The sequence below is a fragment of the Punica granatum genome, chromosome 7 (assembly GCF_007655135.1).
Source record: "Punica granatum isolate Tunisia-2019 chromosome 7, ASM765513v2, whole genome shotgun sequence".
NCBI classification, from domain to species: Eukaryota; Viridiplantae; Streptophyta; class Magnoliopsida; order Myrtales; family Lythraceae; genus Punica; species Punica granatum.
This window is the reverse complement of record NC_045133.1, coordinates 28,432,069-28,455,787: the sequence shown is the minus strand read 5'-3', so window position 1 is coordinate 28,455,787 and position 23,719 is coordinate 28,432,069. Positions and strand designations below refer to the sequence as shown.

Here is a 23,719-nt window from a genome sequence, read left to right as displayed (position 1 = left end):
TCCAGATCTCATAGAGATAGATAGATATATATATATATATCATTCGTCCGTGATCGTCAGTATTTATTAATTTGTGTTGAGATCCATCGAACCGTATACACACACACACACACACACACACACACACACACACACATGAGCTAGCTATATGTATTATTCTTTCATTCTTTCATTTCAGATATGAAAATTTCCCCATCTTCAGCTCCGCCTCTCAGTGAATGTTGTGACCACCCAGTATGAACTGATGTTCAATGACGATGGCGTGTATACACACACACACACATATATATATATGTTTATTTATTTATTTATTTATATGCATATATATATATATAGTAGTATATCATTTTTCATCCACTTGTTAAAAATATAGGAAACTATATATACACACGCACACAACACCACAAACATGCATATGTGGCTCATTTTCCATCTTATAAGAATAAGATATGCAAGTGACTCACCTTTTCGGTACTGCATACATACATAAATATCACAGTTCAGGGGAAGGACACGGAGAAAATGGACCATATCGGATCCGAGTGTATACGTGTGTTGTGGGTGTGTTTACAGAGAAAAAGGTCTCTTGATCGGTCATGACAATATTTTGGAGCTTAATTAAGAAATCTTCTCCCCTTTACGAATTGATTAATTATAATTGGGTTGTAGATAAGCTAGCTAGAGGACATGTAATTACACCTTAATTTGTTAATTAATTTCTTCCACTTTTCTTCTTCCCATATGTGCAGCTAATTTTTCCAGGCCAGGAAAAGAACTTCGATTCAGGCAGCTTTAAATTCTCATAATAATCAATCTTGGTTGATAATATATGCGTTCAAGTTCGCCTTCCTTCTAACCGAAAAAAATATATGTATCCAAATTCATAAACTTTTCTACAATGCAGACAAAATATGCAATTTTCCAGGAATTTCATTTCCATAAAAGAAAAAAAGAAAAAGAAAAAAGGAGTCCACCCCTGAAAATGGAATATCTCCAAGTCAACTTTCCAAGTTTCTGGTAGCTCTGCTTTTGATAATTTATTTTGTCCGTTCTAGATTAAAGATGATTTCAAATGGAAGGAGATTTTGTGTGCAACGGTGGTATCACATAAGGTTATGTCATAAGACAGATAAAAAATATTATTTTTGTCAAAAATAGATTTTTTTTTTAATTTTTATTTACATACTAAAAATCAAAATAACAAACCATTATTGATTTGTGATACTGTCACATGGAACCACTATTGCATACAAGACTTTCTCTTTAAATAAGAGAAGGTCTCATGTGTAATAGTGGTACCACGTAAGATTATGTCACAAGACACATAAAAAATATTATTTTTACCAATTATATTATTGATGAAGTCCTCAATTAGATTTACCTTAGAAAATATTATATCACATTAAGAAAGATATATGGAGGGTAATTTTTTTCCAGTGCACCCTTTTGGTTTGTGAGAAAGTTTGGAAATTCCCGGAATTCTACTAACTTACAAATTTCCCCTACATTTTTCCTTTGTTTGAACGTATTCTAATTTCCATTGATCAAAGTCTACTCATGTTACTCATGTTAACTTTCCTAATAATCTAACAATTCACGTACCAAACCGTCCCAAGAGTAAATACTCCTACTCCTTCTTCCATGGGGAAAAAAGAAAAAGAAAAAAAAAAGTATACTCCTTCAAATGACAATATCTACACACAACAACACATGTTTCTTTTGTTTTTTACCTTTTTCAATTATACTATGCCTTTTCTTTTGATCTTCTTAGAGCACCCACAATGGGTGATTGGAAGGCGTCTCAGATAAGCAGCCGTGACGTTGCAATTTTTTTCTCCCACCGTGGGGGAAAATGAGCTAGGACAGCAAGGACCATGTGGCAGTGGTGTCAGGCTTTGTCTGCCACCACTGCAACATTAATTTTTATTATTAAAGGAATACCCTTTCCCTTTCCACTAGACGTTGCCAAAGAGGCAGTTCCTTCTTTATTTATTTTGTTTTAGGGATGAGGACTCACTATTATGGAGTGAGTCCCCGTTTTATTTGGGTCCCCATTCCATCTTATGTGGCACCTGAGTGGGGCCCCCAAAAATGAGAATGGGGACTCAACTATTGTGGATGCTCTTAGCCAAAACGCTGAGAAAAGTATTAGTTCAGAATAAGGAAAAAAAAGTAAAAAAAGGAAATTTTTAGAGAGTAAATTTTAATTTACTATTTTTGTCTCTCCTCTTATATGTCGCTTGTACTGTCAGAGTCGGATTCTACTGTGAATATACGTTTCCTTTCTCTCTCCATCTCTCTCTCTCTTTTTCCTGTGTGATTGTGTGAGAGTAAATTCAACATTGCACAAACAGTAAATTAATATTGGTATCAAAGCTTCTGTGATTTTAAGGGGCTGTGAGTGATCCTTGTGAAAGTGTGGTCTTGAGTGTTTTGTCTGCGGCCATAGAAGTTCGAAGCAAGATGGAGGCAGGTTTGATTGGTTTCTCCATCATGGCACCACCAACGTGCGATGGTGAGAATTATCAGGCATGGGCTTTGAAGATGACAGCTTTCATCGAAGGTTGTGATTTGCGGGAAGCAGTGGAACAAGACTACGAGGTTGCTCCCCTTCTTGACAATCTAACCGTGAATTAGATCAAGTATCACAAGGAGAGGACCACGATGAAGGCAAAGTCCTGTCTTTATGTTGCAATTTCACCAACAATCTTCACCAGGATCATGAGGTGTGAGTCAGCTAAGGCCATTAGGGATTTCCTCAAGGTAGAATGTGAAGGAAATGAGAGGTGAAAGGGATGAAGGTATTGAATCTTATGAGGGAACTTGAGAGACAACAGATGAAGGAAACTAAGACAGTGAATGAGTATTTCGAGAGGCTGATAGACATTGCCAACAAGATCAGAGTACTGAGTCAGAGAAAAGATTGTGCAGAAGCTACTGTTGTCTTTGCCTGAAAGATTCGAGGCAACCATAGCATCCCTGGAGAATACCAAGGATCTATCATACATTAAGCTAGCATAATTGTTGGGTGCCTTACAAGCACAATAACAGAGAAGGGTGATGAGAAGAGAAGAACCCATTTAAGGACCATTACAGGCCAAGATGAAGCTGAATGCTGCAAGAAAAAGGAAGAAGCGAAATGGGCAAAAGGGTAACATTGAAGACTCTAAAGCACCAGCAAAGGATGGAAGTTCGAGCATGAACGATCACGGAAGGAAGGAAAAGCAAGTTCCCTACCAGCATTGTGGGGGGGGGGGGGGGGGGGGGGGGGGGGGGGGGGGGGGGGGGGGGGAAATGGGGGGGGGGGCCAAACCATGCATAGAAGCTGGAGAAGGCCAAACATAAAGTGCAGGAAATGTCACAAGATGGGACATGCTGAGATCATTTGCAAGGAGAAGAACGCTCAGCAATTAGGAGAAGCACAAGTAGCAACTCATCATGAAGTAGAACAGTTATTTGTTGCATAATGTTTTGCCTCAAATGTTGCAAGTGATGAATGGCTTGTAGATAGTGGTTTGCACAAACCACATGACCATTAATGAGAGCCTGTTTAAAGAGCTTGACCGGACAGTTTCTTGTAGAGTTAGAATTGGGAATGGAGATTATATTGCAATGAGAGGAGAGAGGACCATTGTCATTAAAGGCCATACTGGTTTTAAACTTATCACTGATGTTCTCTATGTGCTTGAGATAGATCAAAATTCACCTAGTGTTGGTCAGCTTATTGAGAAAGGTTACAAGGTGATGCTTGGAGGGAAAGAGTATTTGATTTCTAATTCTAGTGGCCAGGGGCTGTTCAGGATTCCAACACAATATAAATGCTTCTCTTTCAATCCACTTGAGGTGGAATAAGTAGCCTTGAAGAGTCAAGCTGATGTTATAGAGGTTTGGCACAAGAGATTGGGCCATTTTCATAGCAAGGGTCTAGTCTATATGCAGAAGAATGAAATTGTAGTTGCTCTGCCAATCATGAAGTAGCAAGTCTCAAGCTGCAGGATCTGTCCTCTTGGCAAACAAGCAAGGCTTCCATTTAAAGGATCAAACTAGAGAGCTGCTAAGAAGCTTCAACTAGTGCACACATATGTTTGTGGTCTAATATCTAAACTCTCTTTAAGTGGAAGCATGTACTTGATTGTTTTAGTTGATGACTTCACCAAAATGTGTTAGATTTATTTCATGAAGCCAAGTCTAAAGTTGCTAAGATATTCATGAATTAGGAGATTGGATAAAAATCGATGTGGAAGAAGTATTCAGGTACTCATATTAGATAATGGGAATGAGTACACCTCAAATAGATTCAAGCTTTTCTGTGATGAAGAAGGGATAGAGCATCAGTTCACTGCTCCATATTCCCCTCAATAGAATGGAGTTAGTAAAAGAAAGAACAAGACCATTATGGAGATGGCAAGATTTTTATTACAGGAGAAGAGTCTGCTAAAGAAGTACTAGGAAGAGGCGGTAAGCACGACTATCTTTCTACTGAATAGACTGTCCACAAAGGATTTAGACAAGAAAACACCATTTGAAGAATGGTATGGTGTCAAACCCTCAAAGAATCTCAAAGCGTTTGGCTACCTATGTTTTTCCATGTTCCTCATGTGAAGAGGGATAAGTTGGATCATAAGTCTGATCTTGGTATCTTCATTGGTTATAGCCTTCAGTCTAAAAGCATACAGAATCTTTCAGCCTCAAACTAGGAAGGTAATAGTGAACAAAGATGTCAACTTTCTGGAAGAGGAGCAGTGGACTTGGGCAGAGGAAAGTAAAGGAGAAAAGGTTGCATCTCAGCAGTCTTGTTCACCTCAACAGTCCAATGGTGGATGATCAAACTGTGAGAGGCACAAGACCACTTGCAGAGATTTATCTAGTTGTATTTGAACTAGCAATCTTTGAAGAAGCCAACATAGATCAAAAGTGGATGGCGGCAATGAAGGAGGAGCTGGCTATGATAGAGAAGAATCAAACGTGGGAGCTGGTGGATAGAAATAAAAATAGGAAGATCATAGGAGTGAAATGATTGTATTTGATCAAGTTGAATCTAGATGGCTTTGTAAACAAGTACAAAGCCAGACTTGTTGTGAAGGATTTTGCACAAGTTTGGGGAGTAGACTACTCAGAGACATTTGCTCCAATGGCTAGACTTGACACCATCATATTACTGTTTTTAGTTGCCGCAAAAAAGCGGTGGAAAGTCTATCCGTTGGATGTTAAGTATACTTTTCTCAATGGTTTGCTTGAGGAAGAGATATATGTTGAGCAACCTTAAGGTTTCTGTGTCAAGTATCAAGAAAAAAAAAGGTTTATAAGTTGGAGAAGGCTCTCTATGGTTTGAAGCAAGCTCTAAGAGCATGGTACAGTAAGTTGGATGAGTATCTACAAAACTTAGGCTTTGAAAGAAGTTTAAGTGAATTTACCTCATATCTAAAGAAAGAAGGCTTCAATGAGGTAGTTATCTCCTTGTATGTAGATGACTTGCTGATGACTGGAAAGGATGAAGATCTTATGAAAGTCTTTGAAATGATAGATCTTGGAGAGATGGCCTATTTTCTAGCGTGGAGATAAGACAAGATCCATGTGAGATATTCATCTGTGAAAGGAAGTACTTGAAGGAAATTCTAAAGAGGTTTAATATGGAGGAGTGCATAAGTATTAAGACTCCCATAACTTTGAAAGAAAAGTTACAAAAGGAGGATGGGACAGAACCAGCAGATGTAGCAATGTATAGTAGTTTTGTTGGTTATCTCGTGTACTTAACAACAACCAGACCAGATATCTTATTTGTTGTAAGTGTGTTGTCAAGGTTCTTGAATTGTGCTAGTGAGTTACACATGGTAGCTGCTAAGAGGGTTGTGAGGTATCTCAAAGGGACACTCTAATATGGTATCAACTTCAGCAAGAGTAAGCAGTTCAAGTAGCATGGTTTCTCAGACGGTGATTGGGCAAGTTCTGTGGATGACATGAAGAGCACTTCTGGGTATTGTTTTAGTCTTGGTTCTGCTTGCTTTTCTTGGTGTTCAAAGAAGCAGGAAATTGTTGCTCAATTCACTGTAGAGGCTAAGTTTATTGCAATAATAGCAGTTGCAGATCAAGCTCTTTGGCTGAGGAAGCTAATGAATGATTTGTGTTTGAGCTCTAGAGACAACACTGAAGTTTATCACATAATCTTGTGTTACATGGCAAGAACAAGCATTTCAAGATTAAGTACTATTTTCTTAGAGAGGTACAACAAAGTAGTGAAGTGAAATTGGTGTATTGCAGAACTGAAGATCAACTAGCAGATGTCTTGACCAAGTCCTTTCAGGTTGGAAGGTTTGAGCTATTAAGGGAGAAGATTGGAGTTTGCAATAACAACTAATCCAAGGAGGAGTATATTAGATGTTAGTGTCTCAGAGCTACTTATTTGTGTCATTTTAGTCCCTTATTAGTTAAGCAGTTATTCTAGGTTGTTGTTGTTGTTGTTTGATAGTTTCCTTGGTTAGTTTATTTGAAAGATTGTGGGACAGGTGTGCATAGCAATTTTTCTGCAATTTCTTTTGTATCTGAGGGCAGTTTATGTTTCTGTCTCTCCTCTTATATGTTGCATGTACTATCAAACTTGGATTCTACTGTGAATATACGTTTCCTGTCTCCCTTCATCTCTCTCTGTCCTATGCAAGTGTGTGAGAGTAAATTCTGCTAAAACAAGTGCAGAAACAGTAAATGAACAATAAAAAGGAAAAATTTGTAGGGGGTGGAAAATTCAATCCTACGCTTACAGGCATATGCAAGGAAGAAAAGGTTCGAACTTGGAAAGAATCTAATAATAATGAGGGGAGGAGAAAAATTCCTCGTGAAAGGAGAGAGTGAGGGGGAGCGACATAATACAGCTAATAACGTGTCCCATTTCGAAGATTCAAATTTAAAAAAAATGGAATTGTCCCTTCTTGCATCGAAAAATAAATAAACAAATAAATAAAGACATACCACTTGTTCTACCATCCCAAAATTTATCTTTATTGAATAATGGAATCGATGATGTTTGTCCCTCCAATGATCACCACTAGCTTTACTTCAAAGTTCAAAACTTGGTCCTTTAATTTGGTCCTCGAAAGATCATATCGCCATCAATTTGGTCCTTCAATGATTTTTGCTCTCAATATGGTCATTCAAAGATCATATTGCCATCAATTTGGTCATTCAAAGATTTTTTCCATCAATTTAATCTCCCATTAAAAAAAATGTTAGAATTGCTTAATTCCGTCAAATAATTTCGATAAAAAAAATAAAAATAAAAATAGTAAAAAAGTTTTTTTAGACAAAAGAAAAACTGCTCTCTCTCAATCTCTCTCACACTCTCTTTATAACACTCAATCTATATATGTTCATATTGAAAACGTATGTGTCTGCTTGGTTTCTTTGTTGTTCTTCTTCTCAATATCAATGGGAAAGATGAAGATGAATGGAGATGGAGGTGGAGATGGAGACTATCAGGCGGTTGACAGAATCACATCGCATGTGTTGGAGTGAGATATTACCGATATTTTGTTTCAGCGAATATATTTTTTTCTATTTTTATTTGTATTTTTTATAGAAATTATTTGACGGAATTAAGCAATACTATAGGTGTTTTTAATGGATGATTAATTTGATGGGCGGAATGATTTTTGAAGGACCATATTGATGGCAATATGATCATTGAATGACATAGTAATAGTTTTCTCAAGCTTTATCCTCCTCCTCCTCCTCCTCTTCTCCTCAAGTATCTCCTTCGTTGAGTTCTTATATATATATGTGGGGATGTGGATAATATCCAGCTCACAGTGTTCCAGTTAATTAGCTCATCAGCACTGTTGTCTCCATCTTTTTAGCATTCGCTGCTTGGGTATGGGTTTGCTTTGCTTTTGGTTAATGCAATTTTTACAGTTGTTGCATGCTCATTGTTACGTATAATAATCAACGACGAAAAGGTTAGCTAACTCTTTTTCCTGCCTTTTTCTCATCATCACGTTTCTTTGTTCTTTTCGGCACCTAGGAATTAAAAAAAGAAAAATAAAAGGGGGGGGGGGGCGCATGAATATATGATTCATGATTTAGCCTAGCCAAATCCTATCAAAATAATCGTCTTTCTTGGTTCTGAGCTATTGAAATTGTTATTTTTAGTCTAGCAGTGCGGGTTTTTTGCTTGATATCCCTATCCTATCCCGCAAAATTGAATTGAATTAAATTGAATTCTAGCTGTAGTTCTGCTTCCGAGATGAAAATATGTATTCAAGGTTCAGCTCCTCTAGCTGGATACATATATACAGCTTTCATCAGACTTTGGAGGAGGCGGTTTTAAGTGGGTGTGTAGAAATGCTAATGCCAAGACCCAGGTCAAGGTCAAGGTCAAGGTCAAGGTGATAGAAGAACATCTGCTCGCTCTTTTGCAGATGCCTCGGGACAGGAGTTTGGCATTTCGTTGTTGAATAGATGTTAGCTAGGAAGATGTATATTTACTTTCATCTTTCTTTTTTTATGACTGCCATCATGGTTGTTAGAATCATGATTCGAATCGTAGAATCTTACGATTCTACAATTTAAGGGGTGGCTAGCGATTCTAATTCCATGGCATGAATTGGGAAGGTAGAATCGTGGCTGAATCGCGATTCGAATCGCAGAATCGTAGAATCAGACCGATTCTACGATTCTGATTTCAACCCCAAAGTCGTATGCCCCCCCTCCCTCCCTCTCTCTCTCCCTCCTCACATCTCTCATTGTGCGACGGTATTGCTCATTGGTTCTCTTATTTTATGAAAAGTTTGAAACTTGTCTCATGGTTGTAAGTGATAGGGACTTGGAAAGTTTATGGAATTACTTCAAATTAGGTTCAAACCGATTCTTGATTGCCGTCTGGTTTGAGATGATTTTAGCTGGAATTTTTTTTGACAAGTGCAGAGAAAAATGATTCAATTAAAGGACAAACCAAGAAGAAGATAGGGAGGAAAAGCAGTTTCGCCTACAAGATTCGTGACTACGATACTATATCAATTTTTATTAGAAGTTGTTATAGTGGGAGCGCTCTCTTGTGAAGACTAAGCACATATCTGATTTTGACGAACGAAGTAGGAAATAGAAGATTTGTCATTTGATATTTATTTTTATTATCTTTGACATGGGATTTGGTGTGTGTATATATACATATATGTTGTTTTTTTAATTACAGGTAGAATTTTACGATTCACGATTCGATTCTACGATTTACGATTCACAATTCGATTCTACGATTCACGATTCTATGACCCTCGACCGATTCTAGATAGAATCATGATTCTGACAACCTTGACTGCCATATTGAAAAGAGAGATACTGATCGAGAAGAATATATATGATACAACAAAACAATACTCCACTGACTTGATCTTGCATTAGCAGAGTAGGACATGGATCGGCATAACTGGATTGTGTAAGGCGGTGTGAATGCGAACCTCAAAGTCCTTCAAATACTTGGGTGCAGACTTAACTCGATCAGAATGCCGTAATGTTTGTTCCGCAACCTCCACTTCAATGTGTGATCTATAAGGAAAATCCGAGGCCTTCCACTTCTTCTGTCAATGGTTCATCGTTTCTTCTAGACTGTCCATCAGTAAGATTAGTATGGTCTAGCTTGTCACTCACTTCCCTTTGATTATCCATTGGACTTAAAGGATTCGAAAGCCCATTTTCTCCTTCTCTTTCAGCCGAGTTTTCAAATCTCGACTCCCTCTAACTCCTTACCTAACAGACATGCCTCTTAGTGTCAGTAAAGAAACAAACCTGAACTGTATCTTTCTTGCCTGTATCATTCATATGCAAAAACAGAAACTCCCTCTCGCAAAACTGAACATCTCAAGTCACAAATATCTTATTTTTCTTAAGGTCATAAACTCTCCAATCATTCTTGCCATATGGATAACCGACGAACATGCACCGACGAGAACGAGGTTTGAACTTATCCTTGTCTCTCGGTCTATCATGAGCATAACATAAGCATCCAAATACCTTCAAATTAGAATAATTCGATGGCCTTCCAAACAAAACTTAGTATGGGCTCTTACCTCCCAAAAGTGGTGTAGGAGTTACACTAATCAAATGCGCCGCCGTGGTGACACATTCTCCCCAAAATTTAGTCGGAAGTCCTGCATGAAAAGGTAATAATCGCGTAACATTTAATATGTGCCTGTGCTTCCGCTCGACACATCCATTTTGTTGGGGCGTGTCTATGCAGGATGTTTGGTGAATGATTCCTTTGATGGAAAAATGATATTGCAAATCCCGCAAAATAAATTCCTTCTCATTGTCACTTCGCACTATTTTCACAGTACGATTATACTGATTCTTCACTAATTTGTAGAAATTAATAAGATGGCGTTGTGTCTCTGATTTTTCCCGCAGTAAATATAACCATATTGCACGACTATAATTATCCACAATTGTCAAAAAATAACGAGCTCGAAAATAGATGACACCTTAAAAGGCCCCCATAAATCACAGTGAATCAATTGAAATGGAAAGACAGCTTTATTCATGCTTAAGTCAAAACTTGACTGAGTCTGCTTTTGCTCGGACGCAAACATCCCACTCCTTATTTGTAGCTGTATTCGATTCTAAATTGATACCATTAAATTTGATTCATCATGATGGATGTCCAAGTCGCATGTGCCACAAATCATTTGTCTCATCACTGATGACCCGATTAGCCTGCTCTCGGATGGCCACTCGCCGAAGATAGTACACACCCCCTTGGAGCTCAACCACTCTAATCGTCCTCCTTGTGGGGCAGTCCTGTGTCAAACAAAAATCGGTGTAAAATATCACACAACAATCCAAATCTTTAGATAGCTGGGATGTAGAAATGAGATTGCAATTGAATTTCGGAACCTATAAAACGTTCGAGAGAACGAGAGGGCCTATATGTATTTGTCAAGTTCTGCATGCATAAAAAATTCCTCCATTCGGTATATGAATCTTCGGCCTCTTGGTAAGTACTCGTGACTCAACAAATAAATATGCACGTCATGTCATATGCCTAAAGGCTCTGCTATCAATTACCCAATCATGCCTAAAATTTACCGAAATAAAGTTTTTATTAGTATTAGGATGCACATTATCATCATTGGGACCAAGGAAATCAAGAAACTTCTGCAACGTCGAGTCCAAAAGACGAGAGAGTCTGTTCATCCCGCTACTACTAGGCTGCCCCAACTACACCTAGTGGGCCTGCAGCCCACTAATCTGATTTGGGCCTAGGTTGGACTGCCTTAATTGTGCCTGATGAGCCTGCAGCCCACCGAGCTAGGTCGAGCCTAGAGCACCTCCACGTTGTTGCCCTCCTCCTGTCGTCCCTCTCATTTCTCTCCCTGAAAACCCTACTTTCCCTTTCTCCTCCGTTGGCTTCGATTCCCAGTTCGCGGGGTAGCCATGTAGCAGCTAGCAGGAGCTCTTGATATGGCCGGGACGACAACATTGGTAGCACGCCTTGGTCCTGTTCGTTCCTCCTCTGCTTCCTCCTTGTCCTCCGTAAGTCTGATTGTTGCTCCCCTGCAACTCTAATTTCCTCCCTGCCACTCTGATCAGGAACACCGCTCCATCTGGTGCGATATTTTCATGAGATAAAGCAACCAAATTTTGCCTCTCTTCGTGTAGGATCATAGCAAGCACCTTGTTCAGTGAGTGGGCAAGCTCGTGGCTCAGTATGTTCGACCTCACCGTGTTAAATTCAGACCCCAATCCCATCATAAATTTATGGGGTCTTCTCTTGCTCTCTTTGTGCCGCATACATCCTGGTCCTCGAGCATGTGCACGTCGGTATCTCCAGGTAATTGTCTAGCTCATCTTAGAGAGTCTTTAGCCGTGAAAAATATTTTGGAACCAACATGCCTTCCTGTTTCAGACTTCCTATCTCGGCCTTTAACTGATAAATCCTTGTCTCGTTCCCCTGCGAGTACCTTTCACGAAGATCTTCCCACAACGTTTGTGCCACTGTTGCACAAGCCGCACTAGGTTGGAGCTCAGGATCCAGTGTATTGAATATCCACGATATTACCAACGCATACCCCATCGTGCCCAGTTGGGATGGCCTTCTGGTGGTCTTGGCACTGATCCATCCACCATTCCGACCTTATTCTTGGCTATTAACGCTGTCATCATGGCTCTCGACCATGTATGGTAATTCGAGCCATTCAACTTGCAATTGATTAAACTCACTCCAGTATAATCTGATGGATTGACAACATAGATATATAACAGGTCAACTCCGACAGCCTTAATGCTGCCCTTTCCTAATGATTCTTCACCCTTCTCCATCCCGACCAACACTCACAAACAACCACAACAACTCTAGGCTAGGTATAACTCAAACCCAAAACTGCACTGCTCAGATACCATGATAGTTTGTCGACTAGAAGCTCAAATCCTTTCATTACTCTGATCATGTACATATATTACTGGTTTACAAAGGAAAAGAGGAAAGATATATATATTGCCTAATATATGTGTAACTAATAAGGCTAGCTATGATTATATATACAACATATCTCCGCTAATCTTGGCAATATATCTTTGTGATATATCCTGTAATAAGAGGAGTCTGGCGGTGAAGGAAACGGCGGGTGGTGAGAGCCAGCCGCAGCAGGAAACTGATGTCTTTGGAGTGCCTTTGGCTGAAGTGACAGTGATTCTGGAGCCAGATAAAAAGGTCTTCAACAATGATTCGAGACTTTTGACGAAGGATGATGAAATAACTTCACTTAGAAACAAGTAGGATGAAAGAGTAAAAGAACTAGAAGTAGCCCGCCAGGCGAGAGAAAGCCTGAAAAGTCAGTTGAGTGAAGCCTCGATGAACATTTCCTCTGCTAAGAACAAGAAAGAGGAGACAGCCTTGAGGCTGAGTCTAGCGATAGAAGAGCTACAATCAAGCAGAGAAGATGTCGGACAGTTGAACAAAAAGCTTGAAAATGCGGAACAAATCAGGAGGACGCTCGAAGAAGAGATGAATGAGCTGAGGCTGCAGACGGAGAAGCGGAAATTAGAAGCAGATGCTACAGCTGAAATGCTTGCTGCATGTGCAGAGGAGGAGGAGACTAGGATTTTTGGGAGACATATTGGGTCAATGGATAATAAGGATGATGATATTGCCTTACTATTAGACATCCTTCGATAGTTACGTTGAGGTAGCCGATTATCTGGGTTGAGATCATGGAGGAGGCTCGGGGTTTAGAATATTCGGGGACTTGTGGAAAAGGAAAGGGCTGAACTAATGAATTAATGTTCTTCTTTGTTATATGTCCGATCTGGTTTTGTTAATGCTCAAGTGAAATGCATGATTGCATATCTTTTTTATTCTTTTTTTTTTCCTTTCTTTTTCCGTTGAATGAAGAAGCTTATCCTGCTTTTAGGTATATACATGATAGCTTATATATGTATGTCTCTAAGTTGAAGTTAATTAATGCATCGGTTTTTGCTGGTATATTTTCACCTAGCTAAGACCTAATTGGATGCCAAAGTGCGGCAAAGTAATTAAGAAATTAATATGCTACTCTTATTAAATATTATCTTACATCCCCGGCCTGGCCGGGTGTACAGAACTGAATTCTTGGTTGAACTGATGCTGTCGAAAGAAAAGAACAGCCCAAAGTTTGTCTGGAAAATAAAGTATGATTTTATAAAATAAAGAATCCAAGAAAAATGTATAAATGTCGCTGGAAACATAATTATTTTTCGGTAAGTTGGAAACATAATTATTGGTTGGTATATATTCTTACAAATTCCCTATATAATCCCTCACATCATCCAACTTTTTGCTACTTAATTCATATTTATTACAATATTTACTACATGGATTAGTGTGCTAAATATACATATTTAAGAGATTTACGTAGCTAGAAGCCAAATGAGTAATTATAAAATAGAAAAAATGAAACTAATAATGATTACTCTTATATTAGAAATAGAGGATTTCATTCTTATACAAAAATTGACGAAGGTTCAAGGATGAATTAAAAGTACAAATTCATTAATATGAAGTTAAAACACATAAATAACGTAAAACTTTTGTCTTGAAGATTCAATTAGCTTATTAGCTTAAAAAATAATTAATATGGAAGAATGAATGCATTAAAAAATAATGTATTCAACGCATGTAAGAAAATTACTCGATACTAATAGAAACAAAGCATGGACTCTAATATGCGAAGACTTCATTCTGCTTGTTTCAAAGCTGACTCCATAACATGCACCCACCTTACACCAAAGTGAAAGCAAAATAAATAAATAAGAAATCTGAGAATTAGAAAGTATTACATACCATTGCAGCAGGAAATAGAAAATGGGGAATACCAAATCATGATGTCCCTCTTTGGCAATTGAGCTTTTCTAAACCTACTCGTGTATATGTGTGTGCGTGATCAAGGATACAATTGATTGTAGCAATTACTTATTTAAGTATCACCAATTCTAGTCATAATAAAATCCAATTAATACCAGACTATTAATTTGTAAAAATTGTTACTATAATTATTCCTGACTGAGCGTAAATGCTCCAAATATTAAATGTTATAGCATTTACTAAACGGTTATAATGTTGCCATTAAACATTATATATATTTTCATAGTCTTTAATTCATGATTTTTTTGGCAAAGAAATTATAATTCAAGAGAAATTCTTCTTTTAAATCTATAATTATAACTTATCGGTACGTCAATTACCTATGCTTTTTCATTTGATATTGAGCCTGAAATTCAAGTAAAAAATTGGTCCATAAACTAATTAATATATACAAATATAGATAATAAGTTTTTTGGCAAATATATTGCAATTCAAGATAAATTCTTCTTTTTTAATCTATAATTATAACTTATCAGTATGTCATTTTTTTAGATCAATCAATTAGCTATACTTTTACATTTGTTGCGAGGCTGAAATTCGAGTTAAAGAAGTCCATCGACTAAAATATATTTTGAAAGTCCAAAAATTATGTGTTACAGATTTTTTTCATATAGGAAATTCATCATTTTCTTTTTTCTTTTAAAAAATTCATTATGATGATAAAGAAAAGGCAAGCTTGTCTTTCTAACATTCTTTTCTCGAAACGATAATTGTTATAAATTGATGTAAATTATTCTTCATTCATAAATTGTTAATCAAATATATATTAATTAAATGGGAATTGATTAACAATTTCAAATTAATCAAAAATACTTAGATATAAATTTACCTTTATAACTTACGATATTATGGCATTTACTTTTATGACCATATTTATTAGTCGGGATACAATTATATATATATATATATATAAATAGATTTTTTTTTCATTGGAGGAATAATGAAGTAATCAAATTGGATTTCGAATAGAATGGAGTATATTTTCTTTTCTTTTCTTTTATGGTCCAAGGGAGGAGCATTGGTAGCCATCAACCTAATCTTTTTGTGGAAAGCGGTTTGTCTACTCACCAAATCTCTTCCTATTGGAATGAATCAACAAATTTATAAAGGTTTCCTCTCTTTGTTCTTTCACCCCGTCTTTTCTATCTTTGGTTCGATGATAAAAACTCCATCACATGATGAATGGTTTTCGGTCCCTTTCCACTCCGCACCGACCCACTGTTCAGTTCCATCTCTGCTCGTGATTCTTACATTCAACATTTAGAAACAAAGGTCTTATACTACATGTTCGGAAAAAAAAATTGTCTTTTCGATGAGAGAAAAAAAAATTATCTTATTAACTGAAATTAATCTCTACTAGAATATTCTCAATCTATATGTTGATAAATTTAAGTAGTGCATCATTCTGGAAGGGATAAAATGGAATATTTTATTTGCATTAATTTTAGACACGAACATGATTCTTAGACCGAGAATCAACCCTTCCAATCTCCAAATCAATGAGATTCAGTGAATGAGGTATTAATTAGAATCTATCTCATCTATTAATTAATCCAAACAAATTATTTCTTCTTTCTTTGGTGGAATCCCAAAAGGGTAAGCTACGGGCTCACTTCAGCTGAAAAGCGGGAGGATGTCCGGAGCATACTAGGCACAAATACTAGACTTCGCATTAATTTTCTTCAGCATTTGACCATAATGAAAGATGACTATAATAATAATTAACTTATCAGAGTCCAATCTCCACCTCAAGATTATTAGAAGATATATATTTTTTGAGTGTTAAGAAAAATAGTCAAAATCACCATCAAAAAATGAAATGGAAATCCTTAAATTTTTTTCGATAATAAATGAGACACATAGGACTAGTATAAGGAAAGAAAATAAAGTTAAATAAATGGGCACATAAGTCCTACTGGCGATGATCGAACTTAGGACCTCTCGGTTCCAGGCGATGCCTTATGTCACTGCACCAAGATCCCTTCCTCGAAATTCCTTAAATTTATGAAAGATTAGTGTCACAATCTGTTATTTTGAGTTTTTGGATTGGAGGCCTGCTTATAGGTCAAATGGAAATTTTGCATAGTATCAAAGTAGAACAATCGAGCTAGTGGCAACGTTTAGCTCGATGATAAGTGACCTCTGAATCTAGAAAGCTCAAGTCAATCTCTCTTACTTCTGAATATGCGAAGGCTCAAGCCAATTTATTTGATATCCGAAAACAAGAAGTCTCAAGTCAAGAGTTGTTTTTCAACCTCTAAGGCACCTTATTGTCGGAGTAAGGAGCCCTTACCATCGCCAAATAAAAATGATTGCACATATTCGCGCAAAATAAGCAAATTCACTGAGCTACATGCTCATCTTGAGTTGGAGTATATTAGAGATATCGTTTGGTTATTTAGGAAATAAAATAGTATCATAATAAGATCGTATTGACTGGTTAGGTAGATTTTATGTCACTTTAAAGACTCAATTAGAGATTATGGATGGAGATAGTCTAAGTAAGTGGTCAAAAGGAGGTTTCTAAAAAGAAAATTAATAGCAAGTGTACATATATATGCATGATGACGAGATGAGATGATCGAGATGAGAATTGCATGCGTCGAAGTCTCCTCTCTTCTCACTCTCTACTATTTCCCTTTCTGACAACTGACAATTGCTATTATTCTCATAATATTCTTGCCCAAACCATAGACTTTCCTATCCTATCCAATCTATTAGAGACGGTCGAGTGGGATAGAATTAGGGATGGGATGAGCTAGGATTTAAAATCCCATGGAATTATAATATCCTAATCAAACGTTTGGAATGTGTTAAAGTTTAGGATTAGGATATTCTAGGTAAATGACTAACATATCCCTTACCTATCAAGAAAAGACTAATATATCCCTTAAAATAAGTATTTGAAATATTAAAATATTAAAATATAATCTGAAATTAAAATTAAAAACAAAACAAAACAAAACATAGAAGAAGAAGAGGGGCGGTAGGACCTGACATCGGTTTCTATCACTCCGATGAGATCGCCGACGACCTTGCCTGGAGCAGTGGTAGTCGGTATTGGGCCGCCACCGTGGATCGGGGCTGCAGTGGCCTGACTCAATTGAGATCATCAGTTATCACCAAAGTTGCCAGCAATCTCAATCTAGACTGTAGTGGTCACTGTAGCCTCGATTTACCTTCTTTTTCTCTCTCTTTGTCGCAAAGAAAGAGATAGAGGGCCATCACCACCCCAGGCGAGGTTGCCATCGGCGACCCTTCGGGCAGTGGTGGCCGACATTCGGGTCCCACTGCCCCTCTGCAACTTCAATCCAAAAAACAAAAAATTAAGGATGGTAGATGTCGAAATTTTGAAATAGGGATGGGGGCATTTTTGTCTTTTCATGTAAATTATTATCCCAATCCACCCTTATCCCACCTCCTAGTTAGGATTAAGTTCTTAATTGTTATAAATCCCGATGAATCTCAATCCCTATCTTGTGGGCACCAAACATGGATTTAGGATATAAAAATCATATCTCATTCTTTATCCCAACAACTAAACTGTGGCGTGTATATGTTATATATATATAATATCCTATCCTCTCTTTTCCTTTGTGTGGAAAAATTTTATTCAGCCAGAACTCTTTAAAACCTTAACTATCCCCTTCATCACCAATTCGAAATACCAAATTAAGTGATTATGAAAGATTCATTCAGAAGAAAAACATTAAGATATCTTTCATCCAAAAAAAAATTTAAAACTATTTCTTTTCTTTTTTTTTTTGGGTTGGTTTTTTTTTTTGGGGTGTTGCTGAAAATAACATTATTCATAGGGATGTTCATGGGTAGGGTTTAGGATGGCTTGATTCTTCCCAAATCCAAACCCTTTAGGGAGGGTCTATCCCTAAACCCGCTAAGAATTTATGGGAAATATTTCAAACCCTTCTCAATAACTTAAGGGATTTCCACCGGGAACCCTCTTACATTTAAAACACTCATGTCTACCGTTGAAGAACCTTAACAGAACCTAAACAACAGCCACAATAAACGAAACACACAAGTTCATTAAATAAAAAAATCAATTAAATTAAACGAATTTCAAGAAATCAAATTTTTCCAACACAATCTAAAATAAATTCGAACAATTCACTCCATTAAAAGAACTAAACTCATTCAAATACATACAACTTCATAAACTTAATCTTGTACAAGCTCCTTAATGGGAGTACTTTAGTAATTTAAATTTAACGGGTTTGGGACGGAATTTTTTCATGCCAAAAACCAAACTCTTTCAAAATCCTATAGGATTTTGATGAAAAATCCCTAAACCCTTCCCACAACCCAACGGCAAAACCTTTATTTACCTAGTAAAGTCTAGGCAGGGTTAAAACTCGTTTACTGAAACCCATGAACATCCCTAATGATTCATATGATGACTGAAAAATAGAGAGTCCATAAACTAACAATAGGTTCATCTCAGTTCACTTCAGACTTCGGTGGGAGAATACATCGATTGATTATATCGGGATGGGAACAGCGAATGCGATGTCCAACTCCAAGCAAGAAGCAGAAGCAGAAGCAGCCCCCATTATAATTCTTGAATAAATATATCCATCATAATGGACATCATACCATGGGCTGGCTGGCTGGCTCGGGACCAATTGGGCCAAATTGAGGTCCTCAACTGGAGAGCCCATGTGGAGTGTTAGCAGGGAAGGGAAGGCAGGTCCACCCTCACCACCTTGGCTTGGCAGGGCAGATTGTTAATTAATCTATATATCTATATATAATATATAATAGCAAAATGGAAAACGAGATTTAACGAGACTGCGTCACGTGTCATCCTGAAATTAATGAGGTAATGCCACGTGTCAAGCTCTCATCTCTCTATTTATCTAAAGAAAAGATAAAATAATAAGAAAATTAAGAAAATTATTCATATCTTTATCTCTCTCATTGGGTTAAAACTTTTTTCTTGGAAGTGACACGCAATCGTTAATTAATTTTCATTTGCATTCCCAATTCCCTCTTTCACCAAAGAAACAATTTATAAATAATTGAATAAATAAAATTTTCATAATAACTAATCAAAATATATTGTAATTAATCCTTGCAACAAAATCTTTTTTTTTGTATGTAAGAACCTTTAAATTGGATACTTACAATCATTTATTATCAGAATTGAACCGGACCGGCCGATTCGATTGGTCGGATCGGAAACCGACACTATGTCCGATCCAGTCTGCCTAAATACCCAAATTGCATATTTGAACATTCGGACCCATTGAACCCACCGATTTTGAGCAAAATCTCTTTGAACCGATCGGTTCTGGGTTTGCTATTTGTGTTTAAAAATGTTCAAAATTATTATGCTTGAAGCAAGATTCAACTTCCTGACCTCTCACTAGCCACCTCTATACCACTCACTAACCACACAAGCCAAGCTTCTCATGCGGTTCATGTACTCCAGTTTAAAACTTTTATGTTATTGAATAACCGTGTAATTTTTTTGAATTGGTGTATGTTATAAATCAATTTTTTTAATAATATAACTAAAATTTATATTTTAATTAAACATGCGGTTCGATCATCAAACCCCCGGTTAGACCTGTAAATCCATGAACCGATATTCCTTCCGGTTTAACGTCCAGTCCAGTTCTGATAACACTGCTTACAATAGTGAAAAATTACATAAACACATATGCTTTTATATTGGAAATGAATTAAAACAAAAGGACACATATAGTCACACACTAATAAATGTAATTATTTAGTATGATTAGTTTAAAATAATAATATTGTTTTAGCCAAAATTAAGGTTATTGATTAAAATTTTTAATTATCCAAAAATTTTTGGTTTACTTAGCAATTTATTTATGTATTTTACTTTGAAAACTTGAATCATGCTCTTATTTTAAAACTCGTCTGCAATGTTTTATCTTTTTTTTATTTACTAAAATAATTACTTAATTCTTATTCAAGTAAATGTTTTTCATCAAATTATTACTGGTTATTAAGAAAAAGATTATGGATAGCATATTAATTTATGTGAAAATATTGATTGTTATATTTTTGCAAGTTGGATTTTTATGAAGTTTAATGGCCCATGAAATGTATGTTTACTGACGAGAATTGACCAAATTAAGTTGTAGAATTAACTTCAAGATTAATCAAGTTCGACTAAATGGTTATATTTTTATTTTTTAAAATTATTTATTTTATTCTGAAATACTTCTTTTAATTATTATTTTTGCAAATTGGATTTGTTATATAAATGAATGGCCCATGAAATATATGTTTATTGACTAAGAATTGACAAAATTGAATTCTACTTAAGATTAATCAAGTTTGACTAAATTGTTTTATTTTTTTTTCAAAAATTATTCACTTTATTCCGAAATACTTCTTTTTAATTTTTACTGACATTTATTAGTTTACTCCAATATACTAACTAAGTCAGGGTCTCATATATATATATATATATATATATATGTTTGTATGAATATAAAATTATTTTAATATAAGTATGCGGACTTAGCTCCTCTCCCACCGATCTTATTTATTAAATTTTTAAATATTTGTGTTATTTATTTGTAATTTTTTTTCATTTAATCAAAAGTTGGAAATTCGCAAAGGCTATATGACTTAATTCCTCTATACATGAATTTTTAATAATCTATTGTTAATTATTTGTCGTTTTTTCTATGATGAAAAATTAAAAATTCGTGAAGACCATCTGGCTTAATTCCTCCATGATGAAGCTATAAAAAATAATTGCTTCGTTTTAGAGAACTTTAATTTCATCACTAATTAGAAGTCGGCAACTTCTTTGATTGACCAAAACTTAAAAATTATTGAAGGCCATCTGACTTAATTCCTTTGTGCATGAAGCTATAAAAAACAACTGCTCAGATGATTATTTAATATTTTAGTAAATTAATTTCATCATTAATTAGAAGTCGGCAATTTCTTGGATAACTATTTGATATTTTTTCTTTCTCTTTTTGCTTTTTTTTTGTTCAAAGAGAGAAATGAGAAGTTAATCCTTGTCGGTCAAGTTTCCTTATGTGTGAAGCTACCTTCATAGAGTAAATGAGAAGTCATGTAATAGAGAGTTCAGAGTCTGAAACATGCAGCGATGTGAAACTTGACACATAGAGCGACGTAAGGCTTGACACGTGGAGCGACCTGGTTAAAGTTATATATATGAGACTTCGACCTAATTAGTATCTTGGAGTAAACTAGCAAATGTCGGTAACAATTAAAAAGAGTATCTCGAAATAAAGTAGATAATTTTTAAAAATATATATAAATATGTAACAATGTATTGAACTTAATTAATCTTATTTGATTCTACAATTCAATTTTAACATTTATTAGTCAATGAACATATAATTCAAGAGCCATAAACTATATATAAAATTCAATTCCCAAAAACATTATAATTAATATTTTCAAATAATTAGCATGCTATCCATGATTTTTCACTTAATAATTGGCATTATTTGATGAAAAACATTTACTTGAACAAGAATTAAGTAATCACTTTAGTAAATTAAAAAAAAGTATTGCAAAAGAATTTAGAATGAAGACTGTAAATGCAAATTTTCATATAAATTGCATTACTAAAATGATAAGTAAACAATAAAATTGTTGGATAATTATAAATATTAATTAATTACATTATTTTTGTTTAAAATAATTTATACTTTTTAAATCACCGTTAGGAGAGTTTTACCCTTTAATGGGCCGACCCAACTCAATTGGATAGTCGAGGCCCAAACTGGACTTTCGAATACCCGAGTTAACATTGAAAAAAATAATTTATGCTTTTTAATGAATTATACTGATATAATATATGGAAAATAGCCCCATATAACACAGTTTTTACCTTATTTTCATGTTTTTAGCACGTTTTTAAAAGTTGTCACGATATACCATGAATCACAATTTTATTTCCGAATATAGCACACCGTTAAACTCCGTCTAAAAACCCTACTAACGTCTTCTAACGCCGTCAAAATAAACTGACGGTGGGTCTTTTTCTTCGTCCTCCTCCTTCACGACTTTGCTTCCCATATCACTTCTCTCTTTGCCCACAAGTAGCCCTTTCCCAGGTTTTGATAATGTTGCTGCTACTATTATCTGTCATGTGCTTGAAGATCCCAATACTCTCCGGCAATTTGCCCACAAGTAGCCCTTTCCCAGGTTTTGATAATGTTGCTGCTACTATTATCTGTCATGTGCTTGAAGATCCCAATACTCTCCGGCAAGCAATGGAATCTGAGATAAGGCACAGCCCTGTGGTTGCTGCTAACAGACATTCCAATGGAAGGGTCAGTCCCCGCAATTTTCTTTTAACTTTGAGTTCTGTTATTTCGCGGGACCCAGTTATATTCATGGAGGCTGCTCAGGCTGTATGCCAAGTTGAGATGGTGGGTGAAAGACCGTATATTGTCATGCTCAAAGATCAAGAGAAAGATAAAATGAAAGAAAAAGAGAAGGAGAAAGCATCAGAGAAAGAAAAGCTTGCCAGTGATGGGAAGGTTTCTCTAGGTTCTACAAATGCTAGAGGCCATGGAAATGGGCATGGCAGGGTAACTGATTCTAATTCCAAGAATGCAAAAACGCATCGAAAGTATCCTCACAGCTTCACTGTTGTGATTGAAATTTTGGGTTATTTTCCCTATAATATAATATAATATATATATATATATATTAATGCCTTTTAAGTGAATAAAGTTTCGTCCTTATATATAAATAAAATACTAAATAGAGCTTATCCAATATGATGAATTTGACAATTTTTTATTTATGTTTAACTTGAAAATTATTAAAAATTTAATTCTAAAATATAAAAAATCTTGTTATGGGTGATATTTCCCTGCAAAGAGCAAGTAAAACGACTAGTAATATATAATGGCAAAACCAAATGGGAAAAATTACTATCGTTGCTCAAAAACACCGGGTCATTGTTGATCGACCCTTCATTCATCCAAAAGAAGTAACTTTATTCATAAATAAATAAATATATATATATATATAAAAATATCATTCTCATCAACTTTTCCATTTCCCATGCGAGGATTATTCAAGAGTAGCGTGCAATACGATATATGCCCGATACAAGAATACATTTAATTCCCATCAGAGAATAATCCATTCATGCAAGATAATACAATTTCCCACTAATCATCGAATTGTGGAATTTGGAAAGTTGCTTAAGAGATAACAGCGGCACCTCAAATATCACGCGAGTAGTCTTTAATTTCTCACCCACCTCAGAAGCAGTATAAATTCCTTGACCTCGATCGGCACGGCACCTGCTTGAGTAGGACTTTCGGGCTCGATCTCCCC

General features: G+C 35.9%; 1 protein-coding gene across 14 annotated transcripts; it reads left to right on the top strand.

Moving 5' to 3' along the window:
* Nucleotides 1-11,305: 11,305 nt before the first annotated feature.
* Nucleotides 11,306-13,414, top strand: LOC116214716. Of its 14 annotated transcripts, none has more exons than XR_004158324.1 (4): nt 11,306-11,514; nt 11,641-12,162; nt 12,244-12,342; nt 12,583-13,414. XR_004158324.1 is itself a non-coding variant. In XM_031550147.1 (4 exons), the coding sequence occupies exons 2-4, from the start codon at nt 11,690-11,692 to the stop codon at nt 12,755-12,757; spliced, it is 507 nt and encodes a 168-aa protein (XP_031406007.1). In that variant the 5' UTR covers nt 11,311-11,514; nt 11,641-11,689; the 3' UTR covers nt 12,758-13,414. The 14 variants fall into 14 exon arrangements, 3 of the variants coding, with proteins under 3 accessions (XP_031406007.1, XP_031406008.1, XP_031406006.1); XR_004158322.1 differs by having other exon boundaries at nt 12,578-13,414; XR_004158323.1 differs by having other exon boundaries at nt 11,307-11,514; nt 11,641-12,157.
* Nucleotides 13,415-23,719: the final 10,305 nt, after the last annotated feature.